Here is a 22,510-nt window from a genome sequence, read left to right as displayed (position 1 = left end):
GAGGCTGGCTTTAAAAGACCCAGAAGTCATACACACCCATTCAAAAATGCAAATTTTCGGTGGGACGAAAGAAACAAAGTGGATTCTTGGAGAAAAGGTGTCCTCTTGCTAGGAATGAATGAATAGCGTCAGCATTAGTTGATTCAGGGAGTGAAGGTAAGATTTATTGATTCTAGGCACTTGTAAAATCTCATGCATTCTTTAAAATCTCCAGTATTTCCAAGTCATACGGTTCAAGTCCAAGTGAAGTCACTGGTGTCAAAGTCCAAGTCTAGTTGTAAGTCCTTCATGATAGTGGCATGTTGAGTCATCAAGTCTTACCCAAGTCGAAGTATTATATCCTCATTAAAACCTGCTAGAGGAAAGTCCCCTTCCCGAATTCATATTTAGCCAGTTAATTGTTAGGGATGCAGCAGCAAGACCTTTAAAACTTCCCCCCAATGTGGTCAGGTGGCTGACCCAACCAGCACAATACACAACAACTTTATCAAGTATGTTCATTTAACCTTTATTTATTCTCGAGAAATCATTGAGGGCAAGCTCTCATTTACAACGACGTCGAGAGTACAATTAAAACGAATAAGAGACAAAAAACAACGAAGACAAAATACATAGATTATAAGACCAGAAGAATAAGCAGTAAGCAGGCAACTACAGTTAACAACATTTACACTCATGAATACAGTGTTTTTAAATTGACCCATGGTAACCATTGTATTGAGTTTTAATGTGTTTTGCATTGTGTTCCAGGTGTGTGCAGCACAATAAGTGAAGGATGTTTTCCCAAAGTTCGTTTTTACATGTGGAACCGTTAACATTAGCCAGTCACTTGATCTAGTCTGATACTTATTTACAGCCCAGATTAATAAAGAAGTGATGATGTATGATGGTAGATTACCCACAAGTGATTCATAAATAAATAGCAGCCAATGCCTTTCACGTCTGTTAGTGAAGGCCAACCAACTTTATCGTACAGGATGCAACGATGAGTGGAATATTTGTCACCAGTGATAAATCTGAGGGCGGAGTGATAAACTGTGTCTAATGATTTTAGGGTGTATGCTTTTAAGTTTGCAATGTCACCCAATACTTTATGTATTCATCTCTTAAAAGAAGCAGGGGCATTACACATGACAAAAGCCACGACTGTGTATTGGAGGAAGCTGTTGGGAGTTACAGTAGAAGAAATATCAGATCCACATAGTGTTAAAAGGAACCTGCCAGTATCCTTTAAGCTTGTCTACCTTAGTGATGTATTTGGCAGTGCCAATTTCATCAATGCAGTCATCAATAAGCGGCAACGAGTAAGCATCTGGTACAGTCACTGAATTTACCTTGCGGAAATCTGTACAAAACCTTGGGCTGCCATCAGGCTTTGTATCTAGGAAATGGAGGGCTCCAAGTACTGCAACTCGGCACCGTTTTGTACAAAATATTCAACCTCCTTTTTCATGAATTCTCTCTTTGCTGGATTTCTTCCCACACACTCTAAGGGGAGTTTAAAAAAAGTAACTTATCTGTTTTGATTTTATAAAGGATATGAGTTATGCATGGTTAGGTGCGTGGCTTACCTGATTGACGGGCGGGTTGGATATAAGCTTTGTCAAGTGGCTTAAAAACCACCTCAGCTCTAGCGCTCAGTCTGTCCTTCGATTGACTGAGAGTTAGGATGAGAGATAATTTCCAGCATGGTGACTGGCATCTGGAATCCAAAGCCCACTGCACTGACCAATGGGTGACATCACTCAGGCTTAATCCGCAATTATTTACAGTCTATGGTTCCAATAGTCATTTTAACATCAGACTTAAGGGGAGTCTTTGAATCTTGCAGTCTCAAGTGGACATTTGAGAAAATGCTTTTTTTTTTGCAGTTTCACATTAGCTGCATCTTTCAACATTCAATACTCTTCTTTTGCTCAGATTTTGGTCTCCACTATCTCCAGAAGGAAATGTCCAACCTAATACCTGTTCAATGCTCAACTATGCCAGCTAGTATTCACAATAAGCATTCTTTTTTAGGGGCATTTTTTGCTACAAAAATAAATGAATACATACATACATAAATGAATGAAAGAACGAAATAATGAATATATAAAAGAGCCTTAAACAGTCACATTGTGAGCTCAAACCAAAGGGAAAATAGTTGAAAGACACTCTAATACTAGCACTGAGGTCACCATGCCCCTTAGATTCATCCCCCATAAGTACCCCCTCACAAAAATGTTTATCTTAAAATACAAGTATTTATCACAACCGCTTCCAAGAAGTATGTACTGTGTTACCTCAAATCAAAGACTCACACGTGATGGCCTGACAAAAAGGAATTGTGGATGCTAAGCCAGGCTAAGCAACACTCTAGGTTTAATGATTAATGCATGAGAGTAGCATCGATTTAAACATCTAACTCCCTTTAGAATAAACACTAAAGTGCTGACCTTGTCATTCCAGCATTGATTAAACTGGTTAGGCACATACTGCAATAAACTGAATGCCTTTAAACCCACAGTATGCATTGTGTACGGTTACAAAATGTCTTAGAACTATAAAAAATCTTTCATTGTAATCCATCTGCCTGTGTGACGTGATTTTTCCATATTCAGTTTTATTTGTCATAGTATTCAAAGTCGTAGTGTCTGCTCTGTTCTGTGGAGAGGACAGAGTTCAACAAAGTTCAGCTCTGCTTTTTATATAGGCATCACTTAGCCCTTGGTGACAATGTCTCACTTGTCCTTCATTAGATCCTAATAGCATTTGACATTTCAATCTTTGTGAGTTTCAGAGTGTCAACGAGTTATTTTTATACATCTATACAGTCATACAGTTATTTTCTTAGAAATACCTGGTGGCGTTAAGAGGTTTTGCTCAGGGCTTTCATCTTCCAGAGATATTTTATTGAGGAGATTTTTCTTCGTTTTCTGTGTTTATTCAAAGACTGTGACATACCACCTGTTTTGCAAATGACACCCTCCACAAGGGGAAGGAAATCTCCTCATATTATTACATTTATGATTGAAAAAATATACAGTGTATAAAAATGATGTGCTTTTTTTGGAAGTATGATTCATCACATGCCTTATTTAAATTCCACTCTTTTGGGGAAACTCCTCCTGAAGCACCATACGTTGTATTTGATTATTATTTAACACAAAAATATTCTTACTGCTAATTAATTTCATCCAAGAGGCCTTTGTCTTCAATGAAATTAATTTGCGGTTTTTAATGATTTCATCTTGAATGAAATTTTCAGACACTCCTCTGTGCTTTGATATAGTGTGTGGTGTAACCTCTTGTCCAATGAAGTTGCAGGCATTTAGCCCCAGGCATTAATCAGGACAATTACAGGCAGGATTCAGTTACAGTCTGCTGAGGATAAGTAAAAGGACATGAGCACTGGATGTTTCAGAAGTAACCTTAATGGTCCTGAGAAGCAGAGGCAGGAGCTCCAAAATTCAAAAAAATATCACTGTGCTGTTTCAAGCTCGAAACTTTGTGACAAAAATGAAAATGACTTGGATTACTGTTCACTTGCAGTATAACTCAGTGGATCCCAACCTTTTTCTGCTGGACCCCCACACAAAACAGTAGACACGTTGCTGTCAAAAATGAACATCAATTTGAACCGTTTTAATTGATAAATGTCTCTTTTCTGGTTTGTCTTTTATTACTCTAATAGAACAGGCCTGCACATGATCTTACCATATTGTATATTCATGATTTTAGTTAAAATGTGCAAATCTCATTTTGACTCAGAGCTGACAAATCTTACTTACTATTAGTTGCGGAAAGAGTTTAACAGAACCACAATTTACAGTACGACAATATGTACATGTTACATACATGCAATTTCCTTTTAACTAAACTATTTCCTTTTTTATGTATTAATTAAAATATATTTTACAAAGACGAACAAAATGTATACAGACACAGGCAAGGTTGTTCTGACTGAACCCTAAAGGACATGTTCACACAGAGTTACAAAAAGAGTTTGACAAAGTCAGTGCAAAAGTTTGAGACCAGAGTGAAACTTGGCTTGCGGCATGCTGAACATTGTAGTGACATTGGGTTGACCTTCTGTCTTATGTTTTCTGCCCATCTCCTCTGCAGTCCCTGCAGATACACCTCCCTCTGTCCCCTCAGTCAGCTGCAGCAGTGTGTCATCTGTAGGTGACAAAGACCTAAAAAGGCTATCACAGACATAAGGATAGTGTGAAGGTTGTTATTCTTACAGGATTAGTGGATTTGTTTTCATTTACTCAAGTGTCATTGATTTTAAAGCAACAGGGCGTGAAAATAAGAAAGGAGCACAGATCACATCACAAAACAAAGTGCTTGTACTCACACTGATTACAGGTTCCCTGTCTTTGATGACTTTGCTCCACAATTTTATCAGGACAAAAACATGTTTGTGCTGTTTCTAAAGCAGAAGTGTCCAAATATAATCATCTGAAAGGTAGCCTGTGAATTTTGTGATCGGCGGTGATGTAAGACCATGTACTGATCATCAAACCCTGTTGTGTTTCTTCATCCATGATAGTGAGTGTAATGGTGATGTGTCTGGAACACAGATTACAAGTTTGATTAGACGTTTGATAACAGATGACATTTAATTCAAAAGAATTCAAGCGAGATCTATACGCACATTTCAATAAGAATGTCCATCTCCCCGTGTCATTAACAGATAGATAGGAGGAGAAGAGAGATGTAACATGACGATTCAATAAAATAGATGGCTCCTTCAATTTGATGAATGCACAAAAATACTGACGACTAAAGAAGTTGGTCTGTGGAAGGGCAAGTAGAGGTTGGGCTGAATATGTAATGAGACAGATAATAGAGGCATATGGCAAAGAGGTTATGATGCCACCACAGGATACGTGAAGAAATGTGTTTGAAGAGTGTGGGAGATGAGGCAGACCGAGGGCGGGGATTGAAAGAATGCGACAGTGGGCTATTTTTAGCCATCCAATGCCACATATTTCACTGTGTTGGTTTTGTTGGGGCCACTTACTTCCAGCTATCCTGATCACAGGAGTGACTCACTGTTGACTGACTGACACCTGAAACCATCACTCGCCAACACACCGATGCCCTGTCACATCCCTTTAGCTCCATGAAGCCCAACACTGAGGTGTCACTGAGCCTCTGCAGGGGCATGTTCACAGAAGTTTGAATTTTAAGTCATAGAATAGTAATAAGATGCTACCTATAACTCTAAATCCCACACCTTTGCAGTTGTTTTGTGTACATTGGTGTTTGTCCTCTTTTGGTTTATTTCCTTCTCTATGTGGATGAATGACATCCACACAACAATGTCATGTGCCATATTATACAGAATGTCTCATACTAACGAGGCATCTTTGCATCACCATCTGTCTCTGGTAAGGGGGCCTTAGGGAGGCCTTAATCCCATTTCAGGGAGGACCAATCCAATGCCAACAACCCTTCTGACCCACACCTCATGGAAAACCTTCTGGTTTGATATAGACTAAGAATAGAATTCATCTTATAGTGTGTAATTTCTGGATCGATTATGTAACCAGGACAGATAAGCTGCATTGTAAACACACCTTTGAGAATTCATCTAAATATCTGAATCCAGCCTGAATTCCCAGCTGACTCTCAAGCAGGTTATATTTCATCAAAGGGTCATTTTTTTTCGCTTCCTCGACCTAGTAATGTGCTTACAATTCTACTGAACAGTTTGGCACAGGTTCTTTGCCACTTAAATAAAGTAGGCCTTCAGTGTGAAAATACAAACTGTGATGGTCCTAAACTAGCAACAAGAGTTGCTCCTGGTGTATGAAATGGCCCGTTATCAAACTCCCTCAAAAGAATTCTTAGCATTATATGCAGCAGGTTTAACAGGAAGTCTAGATGTTTCTTTTTAAAGGAGCTGCAGTTTGAACTGCTCAAAATGAAGCCCTATATAAATATATGATAAAGACTATCAATTAATGTATCTTTGTAAAATGTATTTCTATTAAAGTTATATTTTGGGGCTTTTTTTGGCTTCATTGGATAGGACAGCCGTGGTCGGAATTGAACCCGTGGCGTCCATGACAATGTCTTTAGCCTCTGTACGCGGGGCATGCGCTATTGCTAGGCCATCGGCGCCCCTATTCATGTATCTTAATAAAATAAAATAAAAGGTCAATTGAAACCAAATGTTGCTTTTACTACAAATAATTTAAATTTATTTTTATGAATTACATTTTTTTCAAGGAACCATTGCTTTATTATTCATAACTACAATACAGCACAGTTTATGGCAGGGTGACAGGCTTACAGTGTCTCATGAGAATATAATCAAGAGCTTTTAACAGCATCACAGCAGCTCACCTCATTTAACCTGTGTTGAGGCCGATTTTGATGTCATACACGGCGCTGAATATCAAGCAGTGTCAGTTTGTTTTCATCTGACAGAAAGTCTGCAGACCATTGAGGCTCCCCTTACTGATTGCCTTGTTTAAAATTTCAGTCGAGTGTTCTTCTCCAGGATGGACTTTTCTTGCTTTTTCACTTAGTTCTTTGTTTTGTTCTGTTGGCACAAATCAATGTGAATTACAACAAGAACACCAAGAACACTACAAAGCAAACTTCTAAGGATTTTCTTTAAACAGAACTGATGGCAGCGATTACATGTCATGATTTATTCCTGGAAGTTAAAAGAGCTAAAACAGAACAGGAAAAAGAAAGCTGTCAACTGTAAACACTTGATTACACACAATTACTCTGAAAATGTTGGACAAGAGGGTGATTTAATCAGGAGCTACAAATACCCCTTATTATCCTTCAGTCCACTTGATAATCCAAAAAAAAGAAAAACAACAGTGATGCATCACAGATTGATCAAACTCAAATAAGGATCACAAAGGACTGTTTAAAACACATCATTGGAAAACGATAGAGGGATCTCTCCAGCTTTAATTGATTTTATTAAAGAAATTGTCCTCAAACTTTAAGAGGGGTTGGTCCTTTTTATGAATCAATATTGACCGATGGAACTGTCTCAACACATTCATTCACTGTTGTAGAACTTCTTATTAAATCACACTATAAGAGATCTAAGAATGACCTTTCAATCTCAATTATTTATGCCCATGTAGACAAGGATACTTAAAGTGCTCTGAAAAAAATAGACCATACCTACTTGTCAACTGCGAAGACAGAATGTGTGATATGATCAAATGATCCTGACCAGTAACTAAAATGATCCATGCAGTCAGATCACCTTTATGTTTTCAAGGTCAAGAAAGAATTTAATTTCAGCTGGATGCTGACTGTGCTGGAACAGTTTCAAAGTATTTTATTGCTGCTAAATCTCAGCCAGCTGTATTGCAGAATAAAATGTTGTTATTGGAAACATTGTTCCTTCCAATATTGATTTTTTAAATTAAATTGAATAGCATTTAATTATTGCCAAAATGCATACAACTCACAACAGTTGAAACTCCTGTGAGGAACTTTGGGTGTTGATTTCAGCAACCCCTGTCTTTAATGCGGTATCCCTTTTATCTTTACCGATATGTTCCTGTACACATGTCAGTATTGTTTTTAACAAAACATCTTATACTGCTTTCTTTAAACAGTCAATTGTACCATTTTGAAAATCGTTGCCCTGGAAAATAAAAAGCAAAATACTTTTCAGCAGTGTGGAGTTAAACACTGCCTGACACCTTCTAGGTTCCAAGCATTACTAACAACATTATAAATTATCGTCTCAGTTGGTCTTGTTTGTTTTTGTAGGTCATATACAGGCATCAGTTTTAACTTCAGTCTTATTATATAACTAGATATAAACTCCTCCTCAAAGGACCTTTTATGTTTAAGAACTACATGTTTTCTGCAGGACTGCTATAAATATTTTTCCCATGTCTGTTACAGTAAATGTGTTGATCCTTTTAAAGAATCATTGTTTTTGCCTCATTGACATTCACTGAACTTTTCAAGTCACTTTCCAATGCAGTTGGCATACAGATGATTTATCATCACTATGAAATATAAAATGAAGATCAACAACAGGCTTTTTTTGTTTGTTATGTCTGTGAGACTAGAGATCCATCACACTTACTCACATCAATTAATATACTGTGAGGTTGCATACATTTGTATGTGTTTCTGATTAGTTAGGATCATTGGAGCTTTAATTCATGCTGAATGATTTCCATTGTCATGATCACAGTATTTGGCACCATTGTCATGTTGTAATCCATAAAATCCCCAATCAGCCCAGTGTTGACATTTACAATGTAGGAACCACTCAGTCGTTCGTGCTTTGCAGACTCTAACCTTGAGTGTGCCTCCCAAGAGAAGATTCAACACAATCTATAAAAGCCCACACACATGCAAATAATCCCTGCCAGCACCGCTTACACCCCATCACCAATAATGACTCAGTATTGCCTCCAAAACCAGTGACCGTGACTATTATTCCCCAAGATCGAGCAGCCACTGGTCCAGGACTTTTTCAATGTCTCCATCGGATTTATATCCATAGTGTGTGTTTTAACAGTATCATCTTCTTTACCTCTATACTTTCCTTTTCAATACCCTTTTGTTGTTTCTAATCTTAAACTTTCTTGTTTGGTATACTGTCCTATTTTGTCTGGTCCTGTCCTTTCCTGCGCAGACTTGTACTGTTCTGCCTAATCTCCTGCTGTCCTGTCTTATCCTTTACTGACCTGTTCTAGTCTGACAGGTACAGTAGCTGGCTGATCTTTTCCATCCTGTATTACACTGTTCTATTGTGGGCTGTCCCATCCAACATGTTTCTATTCTGGCCTACATCCTTTTGTCTTGCAATGTTATAGTGAGTTGTTCTGTCCTAGAAGGTCTTGTTTTGCCCTGTTCTAAACTATCATGTCCTGCCCTGCTTATGATGCTCCTTTCCTGTCATAGATTGCCTGCCTGCACGGTTCTGTTTTGTCCTGATCTTTTTTCTATCTAGTCCCTTCACTCACTTTTATAGCCTGCTCAATCCTGCAATATCCCATAGCCTCCTGTCATATCCAAGATTGTTCTGTCTGGCATTGCTTTGTTCCATTAAGACTGTGTTTGGAACAGTCCTCTCCTTTCCTCTTTTATCCCATCCATTTCTACACTGACCTTTCCTTTGTTCATATGTCTTTCAATATACAATGTAAGGGTTCCATCCCAGACTGTCTTGCCAAGTTTGGGACTGTTCCATCCTGTGCTATCCCATCCAATCATGTCTTAGATTCCCTGACTTGAATTGTTTCATCCCATCTAGCTATTTTTTTTAATACAGCACACATGTTCTGTCTTGTATTTTCCTGTTCCATCCAGTCTCGCACAGTACTGTTCTATCCCGTTCTGTCCAGACTAAGACAGCCCTGTCCCAATGTAGACTGCTCTCCTTGCAGTGTTCTGTCTCATCCAGCCACATTCTGCGCTGTATGATCCTGAACCGTACTACTCTGCACTGTACTATCCTTTCATTTAATGTCTGAGCTTACCGTTCAGTAGTATTCATTTGATCCTGTCCTGTCCAAGACAGTTCTCACTTGCATTGCTCTGTTCTGGACTGCTAGATTTTGTCCCTTCTTTTCCAGGACAAGCTAGCACTGTCCTGAACTGTCCCATCACATTCTGTCCTTTCCTAGACCATCCTAACCGGCATAGCTGCGTGTGTCCTGGCACTTCCACTCTTGGCCTCGCCCTTACTTCAAGTACAAACTTTAGCACATCATTTGGGTCACCACTAATAGAAAAAAAGCAAGAGATTTTCCACACACAAACCTGTATGTTGTTGTTGTTTTTCTGGAGCTATTTATAAGTGTTTGTGTGCCTCAATGTTAGTGTGTGCGTGAGCCAAACTGAACCCGGCTGAGTCACCACAGAAGATCATAGGATTATCCCTGCATCAAAGAAGGAGTTTTCTCCTCCTCCTCTGTCCACCAGGGTTGGAAAAATTGAACTGACGACTAATGGTTTGAGTGCAGAAATGTCCTGTTTGTATCATGAGTCATCCATAATGTCAGCTTAGAGACAGGGGCAGTGATTGCTGAGGAACTTGTTAACTTTAGAGATCAGCATTACGTCACAGAGGCGGCATGGGAAGTGGGTCAGTCCCTTTGCATCATGCACTGTTTTTTTTTTTTAATGCTATTATAAAATGCACTCAGCAGAGTGTCAGTGACAAACAGCAGGGTTGATGTAACAGCTCAAATCAAAGCATTAAGTAGTTCTTTAATGAGGTCATGGTTCTGTGGACACCACGTTTCTAGCTCTGCGTTTGGGTCCTGCCCCCTTCATGAGCAACGTATTATAGCTCAGTGACACACTGGTGAGGGTCGGTCACTTTTCTCTGCCCATGCAAAATCTCTCGCTCTCCCTCCTTCCCTTTCACACACACACACACACACACACACACACAGACACACACACACACACACACACACACACACACACACACACACACACACACACACACACACACACACACACACACACACACACACACACACACACACACACACACACACACACACACACACACACACACACACACACCCTCTCTCCATCTCTAAATCCCCCTCCGGGTAATCAGTCAGTGTGTATTTTTAAATCTGTCTCCATAATCTCCACTATTGGCATAACAAACTGGCCAAGGTGACTTTTGGGTACTTTAACATTTCTTAACTCACAAACACACATACACAGATTTATAGAAAATCTGAAGTGGTGCATGTATACCCTCATTTACAAGGCTGTGGAACCATTTGAGAGTAATATAATTGGAATGTCATGCTGTCATCAGCATAACACACACACACACGCACGCACGCACACACACGCACATGCGCACGCGCACACACACACACACACACACACACACACACACACACACACACACACACACACACACACACACACACACACACACACACACACACACACACACACACACACACACACACACACACACACACACACACACACACACACACACACACACACACACACAGCCAGATGACAAAACAGATGCCAGGCTGACGTCTCTCTGGAGTTGGCCAGAGTTTAGGACTGCTGAAAAAAACAAATATAGGATTTGGCTCTGTGGAAGGGGAGAGCAGTAATCACCAAATGCTTTAAACCCTCAAATAGAAAAATCTAGACGAATTAAATTGATTTGTGTGTTATGAGATAACTTTACTCCTCAAGTCCTCCTTTTTTGCTATATCAATACAGTTACTGTTTCTTGTCACATGTATTTGATCTATCTAATTCCCTGTTGTTTTTTTTTCTGTTTGTGAATAGGAGGAACTGCAGTCCTTCGCCTTCCTAGTGTTTGTGGCGGTCTGCATTTTGGGATCTATCTACCTTTGTGCTGTGCTCCCTGAAACTAAAAATAAGACTTTTACCGACATCAGTCAGAGCTTTGCCAAGATTAACAACATTGCCATCCCAACCCCTGGCCATGAAATGGAGCTGGTGTTGACCATTGGGCCTGACTCAAATGGAAAAGTTCAAGACATCATAAAGATGGAGAGTTCATTTTAGACTCCAATTATTGTGGACACACAGGGTTGAAATGTAAAATGTAAGTATGTGTTATTTGTATATATTTATTTAATTAATTTCAATCAATGATGTTAAAATCACATGCTGTTTTTGGTAGTTTGAATATATGACGTTTTTTTGTACAGGTTTTTTTTATAACTGGAATATTTAAAATGTTACAGTATATCAGTTTACAGCAATTGTATGTACTTTTGAAAATGAAACAAAGCAAGCACATATTTCATGTTGTTTGTTATTCATCTGACTATATATAAAATCACTAATTTCAGAAACTGTAACTTGTTGAAGGTATTTAGAAATCAGGCCTACACAAGGAATAATTACATGGTTGTAGGAGGCTTACATAAAATATTTATGTCAAGTAAACTCTAAACTGATAAATCATCATCATCAAAGTCTTATTTCTCTCTTGCTGTGGCAAAAACATACTGCAAACACAACACTGAGATGTTTCCAAAGAGTTAGCGAACATTGCTACTTCTCCGGCTGGTTTTGGAGGAGCATGGGCATTCATTAGCATTCATTTTGAGTCATGCTTGTGTCCACCTAAAAATATGTGATGTATGTCTATGGAGAAACATTTTGCAGGATTATAACACTAATGCTCATGTCTCGACCACTTAATATAGGCAACAAGAGAGAGGGAACCTAGAGAGCGTGCAGTAAATCCGACAGCTTTTTGGAGCTTCATCAAATCTAAAAGGAGCCAAGGCTACTTCATACGGGATGAGGGTAGCCAGCTAACGTAATGATCTGAACAGAGCAGACAAGCATGTCATTGGATAGCAGTCACAGTTTGCTCCACAGTGGGGTGTACTCAACATTTCCACTGACTGGGGCTGAAAACACTGCACCCTCTCATGCACAGACACAGATACAAAGGTGTATGTGTGTAAAGGGCTGTTCACGTATTTACATGGAAAAGGAAAGGAGGAGAGGTTTAACTACATCATCAGTGTCAGTGTAATTCTTGATTATTTCCAGTGAGTAAGCATGGAAGATTGGTTTTTCGTGAAACTGGAATGCAGTCTGGGAAATGACAAGAATAATAACTGGGAGTGCTGTCTCTCATACTTCTGTAACTCGCTGGGAGTTTCGCCCAATGCAGAGATAGTTAGTTGGTAATTGACTGAAGGATTTGCTGGTGGGAGAGTAATTATGTCTCCCCATAGCTTTAAAGACATAAATACTGTATGTTAAATAAGATGCACGGTAGATTTATGCTGTGTTTGATAAATCACTGTTTGTCAAACCTCTTAGATATCCTCTCAGGGAGTGTTGTTGAATTAACTACCCATTATGCAAAGTAAGAAGAACTCACAGCAGGGGTGTTGTGTAATTCCTGAATCCATTAGTTCTGAGAGGAGCCCTCTTGAAAAGCAAAGCATTTTAACTTTGGTCCATTTACTTTGGAATTATGGTTTTAAAGGGCCAATATGTAAGATATCTACTGAATTGAATTATAAAATTACATTACTATATCATCAGACAGTAAAGAAACATGCTATGTTTAAGTGCTGGCTTCTCTGTCAACAATACAGCAGCCAGTATCTCATCCTTCTGAGTTTTGATTCTGATGTGGAATGGTCTGTATTTGTTTTGACCAGAGAGAAGTAAGCTGTTTTAAGGCACCCCCTCATTGCTGTGTTGGACACCTCTTGGTTTGCCAGGCAAACGGCAAAACCAACAGATGTTGCAGTGACGGAAGGGGGCAAGCACTGTGGTTCAGATATAACTGTTTGTACTGGACCTAAAAAGCCACAGCATCTTTTTTAAATAAGCTCTATAACCAGAAACTTGGTAAACACGATAAATGTTGGAGATGCTTTGGCAAAAATGGAGAGAAGTTAGAGCACAGAAGTTTTCAAGACCGATGCAGAGCTGGCTAAACACTGAAGCTTCCGTGTCCACAACATGGAAACCTGCGTGTTCATTGGCTCTAGAGAGAAGAGGCGGGGTGAGACAGCTCTCGTCAATGTTTTGAATTTGGAATGCAGTACCAATTGTAAAAGTTCTGTGTCAGAGTTACATATTGCAAGAAAAGCAAAACAAGATCCGCACACAAAGAAGCTGCCGTTTGAAGGATTTATTAAGTGACGTTTGGATCCAAGCATGTTGGCTCAAATGGGAGCTTCTTGGATGTGCGAAACTCGTTATGTTTTCCTTCCCTTTTCATGTTTTTTTTTGGATCCAGCACCCACTGAGAGATGTGCGTGTCTTTTTTGATTTTTCAATTATACATATTGCTACTTTTACCTTTTATTCAGCTTTAATTTTTAAGTAAATTCTTCCTTCAAACCTTTAAAATGTGACCAAAGCCTGTTAATAAAAGGTTAAGCATGAAAATCTTTAAAAAACTATATGAAGATCTTAACCCATAATTGATGTTATTCTGTCAACATTTGTGGTAAACCGATTTGCAAGAGCCATAATAGTTTTAAAAGTCGTTACTAGCCCTCCTTGTATGATACAACACCATAAAGTCACTGGTTCTGTCCTGTACCTTGCTAAATCCAGAGCTGCCCTTTGACATGCTCTAACTAAATACTCTGTTTATTTTAAGTGAGGGACACACCAGGGTAATGGGTGTTGTAGTGCCTGAAATGACAACTGTTTCTGGGTTCACATTGATATAACCTGTATTAGGATGTTTCCGCAATACAAACAATATTAGAAATCAATACCCAAACAACTAGAAGTAGAAGGAGTGTAAATCAGAAAAATTATACACAACCTGAATAATGTCATCCAGATTCTCACCTGCAGGGTTCAGACATCTGCTCAACTGACTTCACGCTGACAAGCGGCATGGCAGGAAAAAGTTGTGGTAAAGTCGACAAACTGATGCTGTTGTGGTTTGTGTCGACTCATACACCCCACCTAGACGATGACAGGAACATTCAGGAGTGCATTCATGTGTGAAATGGGGGACAGAAATAAAAAAATGGAGTAGAGGTCAAAAGATGGTGCTTCAGTGTATGAAGTGTAGAGCAGCCCTGATGTTGTTTTACTACACCTGGCCTTGCTCCCAGACATACACTTAAACAGAGCAATATTTGATCCTTATGGTTGCTTTTGGGTAAGATTTCTAAACAGGTCAGTTGCTTGTGTCTTTCCCTCTCTCTCTTCTAGTCCTGTTTGCCTTTCTCCAACCTCTTAAATCAAGGGTAACATTTCCAAAAAACAAAGCTTAGTTATAAATAAATAAGAATATTAACTTTAAAGTTTTGAATCTTTGTATTTTTTAAGCATACAACATGCCTGTGTCTTCAGTATCCTTGTGTTTGCAGTGGCAGGAGTGCAGGGCTTGCCACTCTGAAGGTGTGTCACTGCAGTGATGAAGAGGCAATTATTATGCAGTGTTTTTTTCCCTCATAGTCTGCCTCAGCACTTGTACTGAGACGGCTATACAGGTGTCTTTTTCTGCTCATACTGCAGAAGGCTGCCCGTCACCTGCTGCTCGTGCAAAGTACAAAGAAGTAAGGATATGCAGATCCTTTTTTTTTGGTTCCTTTTCCCAACATTTTCCAAGCTCCACAGACTTTTCTACTGTGCATTTCATCATTTCAACTTGCAGTTGATATGATGACACATAATGTATAGGTATAATTTATCTCTATGCATCTGCTTGCCTTCCTTAGCGAGTACATTACTGTAATGTATATTCTTGGTTTGATTATTACTTGCTATTACTTACTTTGATGTTTCCTATTTTATTTTGTAGTTCTTACCTTTTGTGAGTCATCGCTTGTTTAACCTTTTGCCCTTGTACTTTTATATTTCTCAGTCTAGTCTTCAGTGTTTCCTGTTTTATTTTCAAGTTATTTCCCTATTGTGTTTCATTTCCTTCCTTTATGTGTTTGCCTCCACTGTGATGGTGTACCACACCCTGATTGTCTTCACCTGTGTAATTAGTCACACCTGATTACCTCAGTGTGGATTTATCTGTGAGCTTGTGTGTTTTTGTCTCTCTCTTTAGTTGGACTTTATGTGAGATTAGGGTTCTGGTTGGCCTGTGGCATTTTCTATTGTGTCAGCCAAGGAAAGCTGCGCCTACTCAATAAGTCTGCTTGAATGTTTACTTTGACTTAAAGATTGTGCTGCTCAGATAAAACAATTCAGTCACATCTCAAAAGGTTTACGCTTGTCAGGGTTCATAGAGCTTCTAACGTGCATGCTCACAAAAGTATAAAAGCAGCCCTAAATAATCGATTGTTGGAAGAGATTTTGCACAGCAATTTGAAAAAGAGAGCTGTGATCTTCTCAGCTGCAGAACAGAGCCTGATGATGGAATTATAAAGAACAAGAATACAGCAATAAAAAAGTGGGGGAGATGACAGACCAAATAAGGGACAAAAGCCTCAATTTTTTTTGTGAATTTTTATCAGAGGTAAATCTAAAATGTAACTTCGTTAATAGTTTATCAGTTAACCAAGAAGTCAACTTTTATATCAGTTAATTCTGTTCATATAACTTTAGTTCAAATTTACATTATACCGTTTTTAAAAGAAAAAACACTTTTTTCACAAGTCTTCCTCACTCCTCACCGGCTGGTTCACACTGCTGCAGCAGCCTTTCGCTTGTCTGCGTGCCATAATTCTTCTACACTGTATTCAAGCCCATATAAGTGGCACCAAATGTCCGACTCCAACATTACAGTATTAAAACTGTTAGCATAACTCTAATTGTGAAGACACATTGACTGGTTTTATCCAAACCTCCTACTCCTGCTTCTTGAGACACTGTCCCTTTGTGAGAGTTATTCATTTGAACCCTGTCAACGAGCAGGAAAGTTTGAGGAGATTCTTTGTGGTCTGAATTTCCTCTTTGTTCAGGTAGCTGTGGCTTCAAGCCTTTTGTTGACATTTGCACTTAATAAAACAGTGATTTAGCTGAGGGGCTCTTAGACTGGCAGCTCCATTAGAAAGCTGCTGAGCCCCTGAAGCAGCTGCTCTCTCTTTCAGTCTCAATCCTAGTAATTTTCCACAAGTGAGCTAGACAATTTTAGACACCCTCAGGTAAATGTTGAGACAACAAGTGTGTTTGGGAGTTTGGTTGTGTGAGTGCATTAGAATGATCTAAGAGTGTAGGAGACAGGTGCTGAAAAGGGGAGAAAGGTGGTCTTGCATATATAACGTTCATTAAAGTTGACTAGGCCGATTTGGTCATGATGTGTACGGCACAAAGTTTCTCTTCATTTGTACTGTAGCTGTGCAAGCCAGACAAGCATCTTGAATGAGCTGTGTTCGTCACAAACAAAGTCAACATCTGTTATGTGATTAAAGACACAGTGGGCTTTTTGGTTTGAGATTAAAACTTCATTATATAAATTGAGAGATCATTCCAGCGCTCTTTTGTCAGTGACAAAAGTCGTGACTTGTAAGGTGCATTACCAGTTTTTCCACCTGTAATGCTTCTGTTTTTGGCTTGCCTACAAAACACTCTTATCCTCTATCCTGTCTAATATGTCTCCACATTTGTAAGTGCTGATGATGAGCACCTGACAGCCCTGGATCAACTGGTATAAAATGTCAAACTACTACTTTTACAGGCATGCTCATTTCTAAGGGCTTCCACATATTACAACTGCCGTAAAAATAAAACATTGCAGTAATCCACCAATTCTCCAAAGATACAAATTTTGTAACTCTACAGAGCTGGTTTGTGTGATTTGAACGTTTCCTGCAATGATGATCATTTGCATGAAAAGTGGAAATCCCCCCCCATGCATGCATAATCAGTGTTTCCCCTAGGTTTACAGCTTTGGGGTGGTTGGGGGTCGCGATGTCGCTGGAGTTGGGATGCATTTCAACCTTTGAGTGTGCTATGATGATAATGATAATGATAATGATACGTTTCCTTCATGTGTCGAGTGTAGAATCTGTGCATACCTTTTTTTGAGTTGCGTCATCAGTAGGCACTCAGACGAAATTGGACATTTGAAGATGTGGCCTGCTGTGCTAATAAGGTGGTCAGCCGAATGTCACCCTCAGCAACAGGTCAAGTGGATTATTAAGAGCACTCTCTGCTGAATTACCTGAAAACGGACTTTTCTAATGCAAAGTCTGTATGTTAAAAGGGATATATTGTTTCTTGTGTGTGCGTGTGATTCAAACATGAAATGCATATTTAAAAAGTTGATTTTGGGGTTTCTGTTGGACTAGCGGACAGTTTGCGCCTCATGTAGGCCTACATGGGGCTTTTCTCCGAGCAGGCGGCCCAGGTTTGAGTCCAACCTGTGGCTCCTTTCCTACACGTTATTCCACACTCACTTATCCCAGTTCCCACTCTATCTTACAGAAGAAGAAATCATCTATTATATCAGGCTGAATGAATAAAGTTAAAAGCAATGCCTCCATATATGATTATCAGGGTACAAATCCTCTAAGCATCATCACTCTCATCAGTGGAGTAACATACCTTAATTTAACTCTCTCAGCGCAAAACCGTTTTGCCTGCACAAGGACAGGAAAAACATCTCTCTCTGCACAAATGCAGCAACTTCTTGAAAGACCATGGGAAAAGGTAAGAGTCTCCTATAGGGTTACATGACTGATTCATACAGTCTCACCCTCTAATGTGCTCCTAGGCTGGAAGGGGAACTGAAACCGAGACTCCTGCTCTCTATGTCATGACACGACAACATGTAGAAATGTATGCATCTGTCACCATGGCAACATGCCAATTTTCTGGAACCCAACATTCCGGAGTGGGAAGGCCGTTCCAATTCATGTCTGATTGACTTTGTGAAGTGCAAGAAAGACAACTCAGCCAGGCAGCAATGCCACCTCTTAGCACAGTGACTGTAAAAGGAGGGGGTCATCTTGCTAATTAGCATGCTGCATGAGGCACAAAACACTGCAGGTCTAATTGTACAGCAATCTGACACACACCAACCCTCAGGCCTCTAGCCAGGACAAATCCAATCTGTAGAGCGAACCTACACCCAACCTAGATAAAGGAGACATTCACATGGTTCTCTATACAACCATGATACTCATTAGCCTTTTTACACATTAGTATTGGCTACATATGGCAGAACATCAGACAGAATAACACTTGGAAAGGTGAAGCATTGGACTAAACTGTTTAGAGATAAGCACGCTGGATCGGTGTGCAGCACTACTGACTCTCAAACAGTTTAGAATAGATAATTATGACTTTATAAAAAATAATAAACCTTATTTGTCTTTGTATCACAACTTTCAAAGAAGAAATACTGCTCACTATTTACATGATTATAATATGAAGAAAAAGAAGTAAAACGAGAGAAGTTGTTGCTTACCAAGCAGGGTTGCCATGGATAACTAATAAACAAAGAAGCAAATATGGCATAATCAGTTAGAACATAACACATCAAATTGTGCATGATAGCAAAAACAACATGAACTTAATTGAAGAGAAACGTCCCCTTCCAAGAAACACAGCTAGACATTTACTCACCAAGCAGGAATTAATTAGACAATAATTAGTCCTACAAAAACATTCGGTTCTGAGAATAAATAACACTTAGATAGTAAACGGTGGCCTGAAGGGTTTGGTGCCCTACTAACAGAGTCAATACTTCAACCAGAAATGGCTGAATGGCAGCTATGATATGAATATCTTAGTGATTAAGCATTTACGACCATGATACTGAAATAATACGAGGGAGGTTAGTAAGTAAATTAGCCCATTTTAAAAATGACTTTCAGTTTGAAATAGATTGGTACCCACTAAAACACAGCATGATAACCCCCCCCCCCCCCCCCCAAATAATGGTTACTCACCAGCAAGAGTGAAAATCGAAATGATAAAACAGAAATGACATAATCTGCTAAAGAAGGCATATAATAATGAGCATGGCACTGATAGGCCGTTAATAAGAACTGCTATCACGATATAATCTACAAATGCCTCTTACCATGTTAAAGTACAAACCATGACAAGGGGCATGGGCACAGCAGTATTGGTGGCCCCATGCTACCCTTGAAATATGATTAGCCACCCCAGATGTCAAGCCAAAATCCTAATCCTATGATATAAACATTGGAAGTCTATACATCCTTTACTGGAACACTGGGAAAATGATGTTATATTATTTGAACATGAAAAGATATTAGCCATTGAAAGGAACAAAGTACCTCAATTTGAAAAATAAATGGGGAAAAGCACTTGTTTTAAAAAATGATTAAAGGGATACTTCACCCATTTGCATTAAGCTTTGTATCATTAGAATCTTGGTAATATTTTTGAATGGTCGTGCATCCTGCCCTCATTTTCCCCTGAGACGGGATACCTTTGTATTTTTAAGTCTGACAAGGAGCCTCTGATGACCCAAAAATCATAATTTTACGTCATCGGCGGCTGTTGTGGTTAGCAGGGTGAAACTACAACGCTAGTTCCTCATATTTTCGACCACTGAAGCTACAGACCTATCACAGATCAGTGGGTGAGACCTCACTCCCAGCTTAACTTAACGTCCGCCATATTGCTTGGAAGCTATGCAAACAGGCTCTATGGAGAAAGCTGATAAGAACCGACAATGGTGAAAAAAGTATGTTTCAACTTCAAACTGATATGGATGAAGGGGATTTTGAAGGTCTTGCGCTCGAATCGGATGTTCGTGGCTATCTCTACAAACCGCAATATAGCGGCGAGGTAGCTGCTGTCGACAGGGGGGTGTTATGCCTCGGCTGCTGTGGCGGTGAGGACGAGGAGCCCGGGGCGCGGCTCGAGCTGGGGCGGACTGGTAGTGTCGGTGCTCTCACTATTTGCCTATGGACACAGACATAGAGTCTGTTTGCTGCCTGGAATTTCGAGATGCTAATTCCTTCTGGAAGGCACCAACTTCAAAATTTATTTCACATTTATATTACACATATTTGACCCAATGTCAATACAGATTCATGTTTCAGTGGGTGAAGTATCCCTTTAAATCAATCTGTCTTGTTGGTAGTTTTTGTTCTGTACTCCCATGTTTTGTTAATTTGACAGTTGGACCTGCAATGTCATTTAGAAATTAATTTTGAGTATAGACTAAATTATTGTATGGATGATTAAGTTTTAGTTGATGAAAGACAAATGGGGTGGATTAATATTCCAGTTGCTCAATGGGATATGCATTCATTTTTTAGTTATATTAATGAATTATGGAAATACTGAAGTTTAGCTTGTGGCTGTCTTTTTCTGTGTGGCTTAGATGTGGTAGATTTGTTTAGTATTGGTTTGTATTGTTTTGTTTATTCTTGTTATTCTGTGTTGTTGTGTTCCTTTTGAGAAATAAATAATTAAATATTGTAAAAAATGAAATACAAAGCACGCTCCTTGCAGCCTGTTGCAACCATAGACTGTAAATATTACTGGACGAACCCTGACCCGTCTGTTACATAGACAGAAAATGAGTCCAATCGACGGCCGCATCCATATTGGATTTGCAGTCTCAACCTAACTTTGGATCAACCATGGATCAACCTAGCAACAGCAGTAAGGCGGGACTGGCGGGACTTAACTCCGCCCATTCAGCTCGACGTTAGCAGTCCACTTGACAGCATAGCTAACAGCTAGGCTGCTATCATCAACTATTCCTGCTCGTCCTGAGAAAACTCTATAAACACTAAGTTAACATTTAACTTTTCTACAACACAGTTAAAACAAATTATATTCAACCCAAATATTTAATTAAAGTCTTAAAACTACACTTTTTTAAATATACAATCATGGTTATTAGTTATTTGTCAGAGCAGTTAGACTTTGTCAGTGTTAGCAGAGCAATACATGAACAAAGTTTTATCCATAGACTGTAAATAAATATGAGACATCCAGAAGAAATCAATATTACAAAGCATACAGTTCATGTTACTGTTCTGACAAAAAGAGGAATGTCTGTGTCTTATATTTACTGATGTCAACAGCGATGACGGTGAACATGACAATTGAAAAATAATTATTTAGTATTTATTATAAGATATTTGTTTTCTATAGAACCTGTGAAGTCATGGAGTCTGTGGACAGTGTCAGCTTCACACCAAAAACTTTAAGTATTAGAAAAAATAGTGTTTAAGTCTGGCATCTATTATTATGAGTTGCAGCTACCTTGTTCAATATTATTCCTGCAGATGTGGCTCATAACAAAAAAACACCCTGAGCTGTCACATGTAGTTAACTGTACATTTTGTCTTGTCTGAGGCATTAATTGAACACCTTTGTATTTCTCCTATAGACACAGTGTGGATTATTGGTGACTTGTCCGTTGAGGTGCCCAGAGAGCTGCAGAGACAGAAGAAGAAACCTGAGCCTCAACAACATCTGCATTTGTTGGTTCTTCTGAGGTGGACTTCAGTTGCTTCTCTTCAACAGCTCGCTGTGAGGGAGGTCTCCCCCGGATGGCCTGAGTGATGTCACCCACAGGCTGAGAGCTGGAGCTGAGACGTGTTTTAAGCCTCTTGACAAACCGTTACACCACACCCGCCTGTCAAGCTGGTCAGCTACACGCCTTATTGTGAATAACTCTTATCCTTCATCAAATCAAAACTGATGAGTCATCAAAACATTCACCCCCCCCCCCCCCCCGTAGAGTGTGTCCATCGAGACATGAGCTAATCACGCCTATTTGTTTGTTTTGTACCAAGCTGTAAACATGTTAATCTCTGCTGTAAAAACAGACTTTTTTTAATGTTGTTTTTCAGATTAAATAAATATTTCTATATAAATGCACTCCTTTATGTCTACTTATGAGCAGTGTTGGGCAAGTTACTTTAAAAAAGTAATTAGTTACAGTTACTAGTTACTTCTCCCAAAAAGTAACTAAAGTAGTTACTGAGTAACAAATTATAAAAGTAACTAGTTACTTTGGAAAGTAACTATTTCGTTACTTTCAAGTAAATTTTTAAATGCTCAAATGTGTCAAAGAATTTGGACCCCACCTCCACCCCTCTTTAACAGAACTTAAAATACATGTGCATGTTCAATTATTTATGATAAATCT

General features: G+C 39.2%; 1 protein-coding gene across 5 annotated transcripts in view; it reads left to right on the top strand.

Moving 5' to 3' along the window:
• slc2a9l2 (solute carrier family 2 member 9, like 2) overlaps positions 1-22,170 on the top strand; it is a 119,854-nt gene extending 97,684 nt beyond the window's left edge. For 4 of the 5 annotated variants that reach the window (XM_065954592.1, XM_029280070.2, XM_065954593.1 and 1 more), the window contains exon 13: positions 11,281-11,931. In XM_065954592.1, coding sequence (XP_065810664.1) covers positions 11,281-11,523 — 243 coding nt within the window. In that variant the 3' untranslated portion in view covers positions 11,524-11,931. Of the gene's footprint in view, positions 1-11,280; positions 11,932-21,745 lie in introns of those variants that run through there. The other variant, XM_020647931.3, reaches the window with a different exon arrangement.
• The last annotated feature ends 340 nt before the right edge of the window (positions 22,171-22,510 follow it).

The sequence above is a fragment of the Labrus bergylta genome, chromosome 5, assembly GCF_963930695.1.
Source record: "Labrus bergylta chromosome 5, fLabBer1.1, whole genome shotgun sequence".
NCBI classification, from domain to species: Eukaryota; Metazoa; Chordata; class Actinopteri; order Labriformes; family Labridae; genus Labrus; species Labrus bergylta.
The sequence above is the reverse complement of the archived record's forward strand: the minus strand, read 5'-3'. Positions and strand labels throughout refer to the sequence as shown.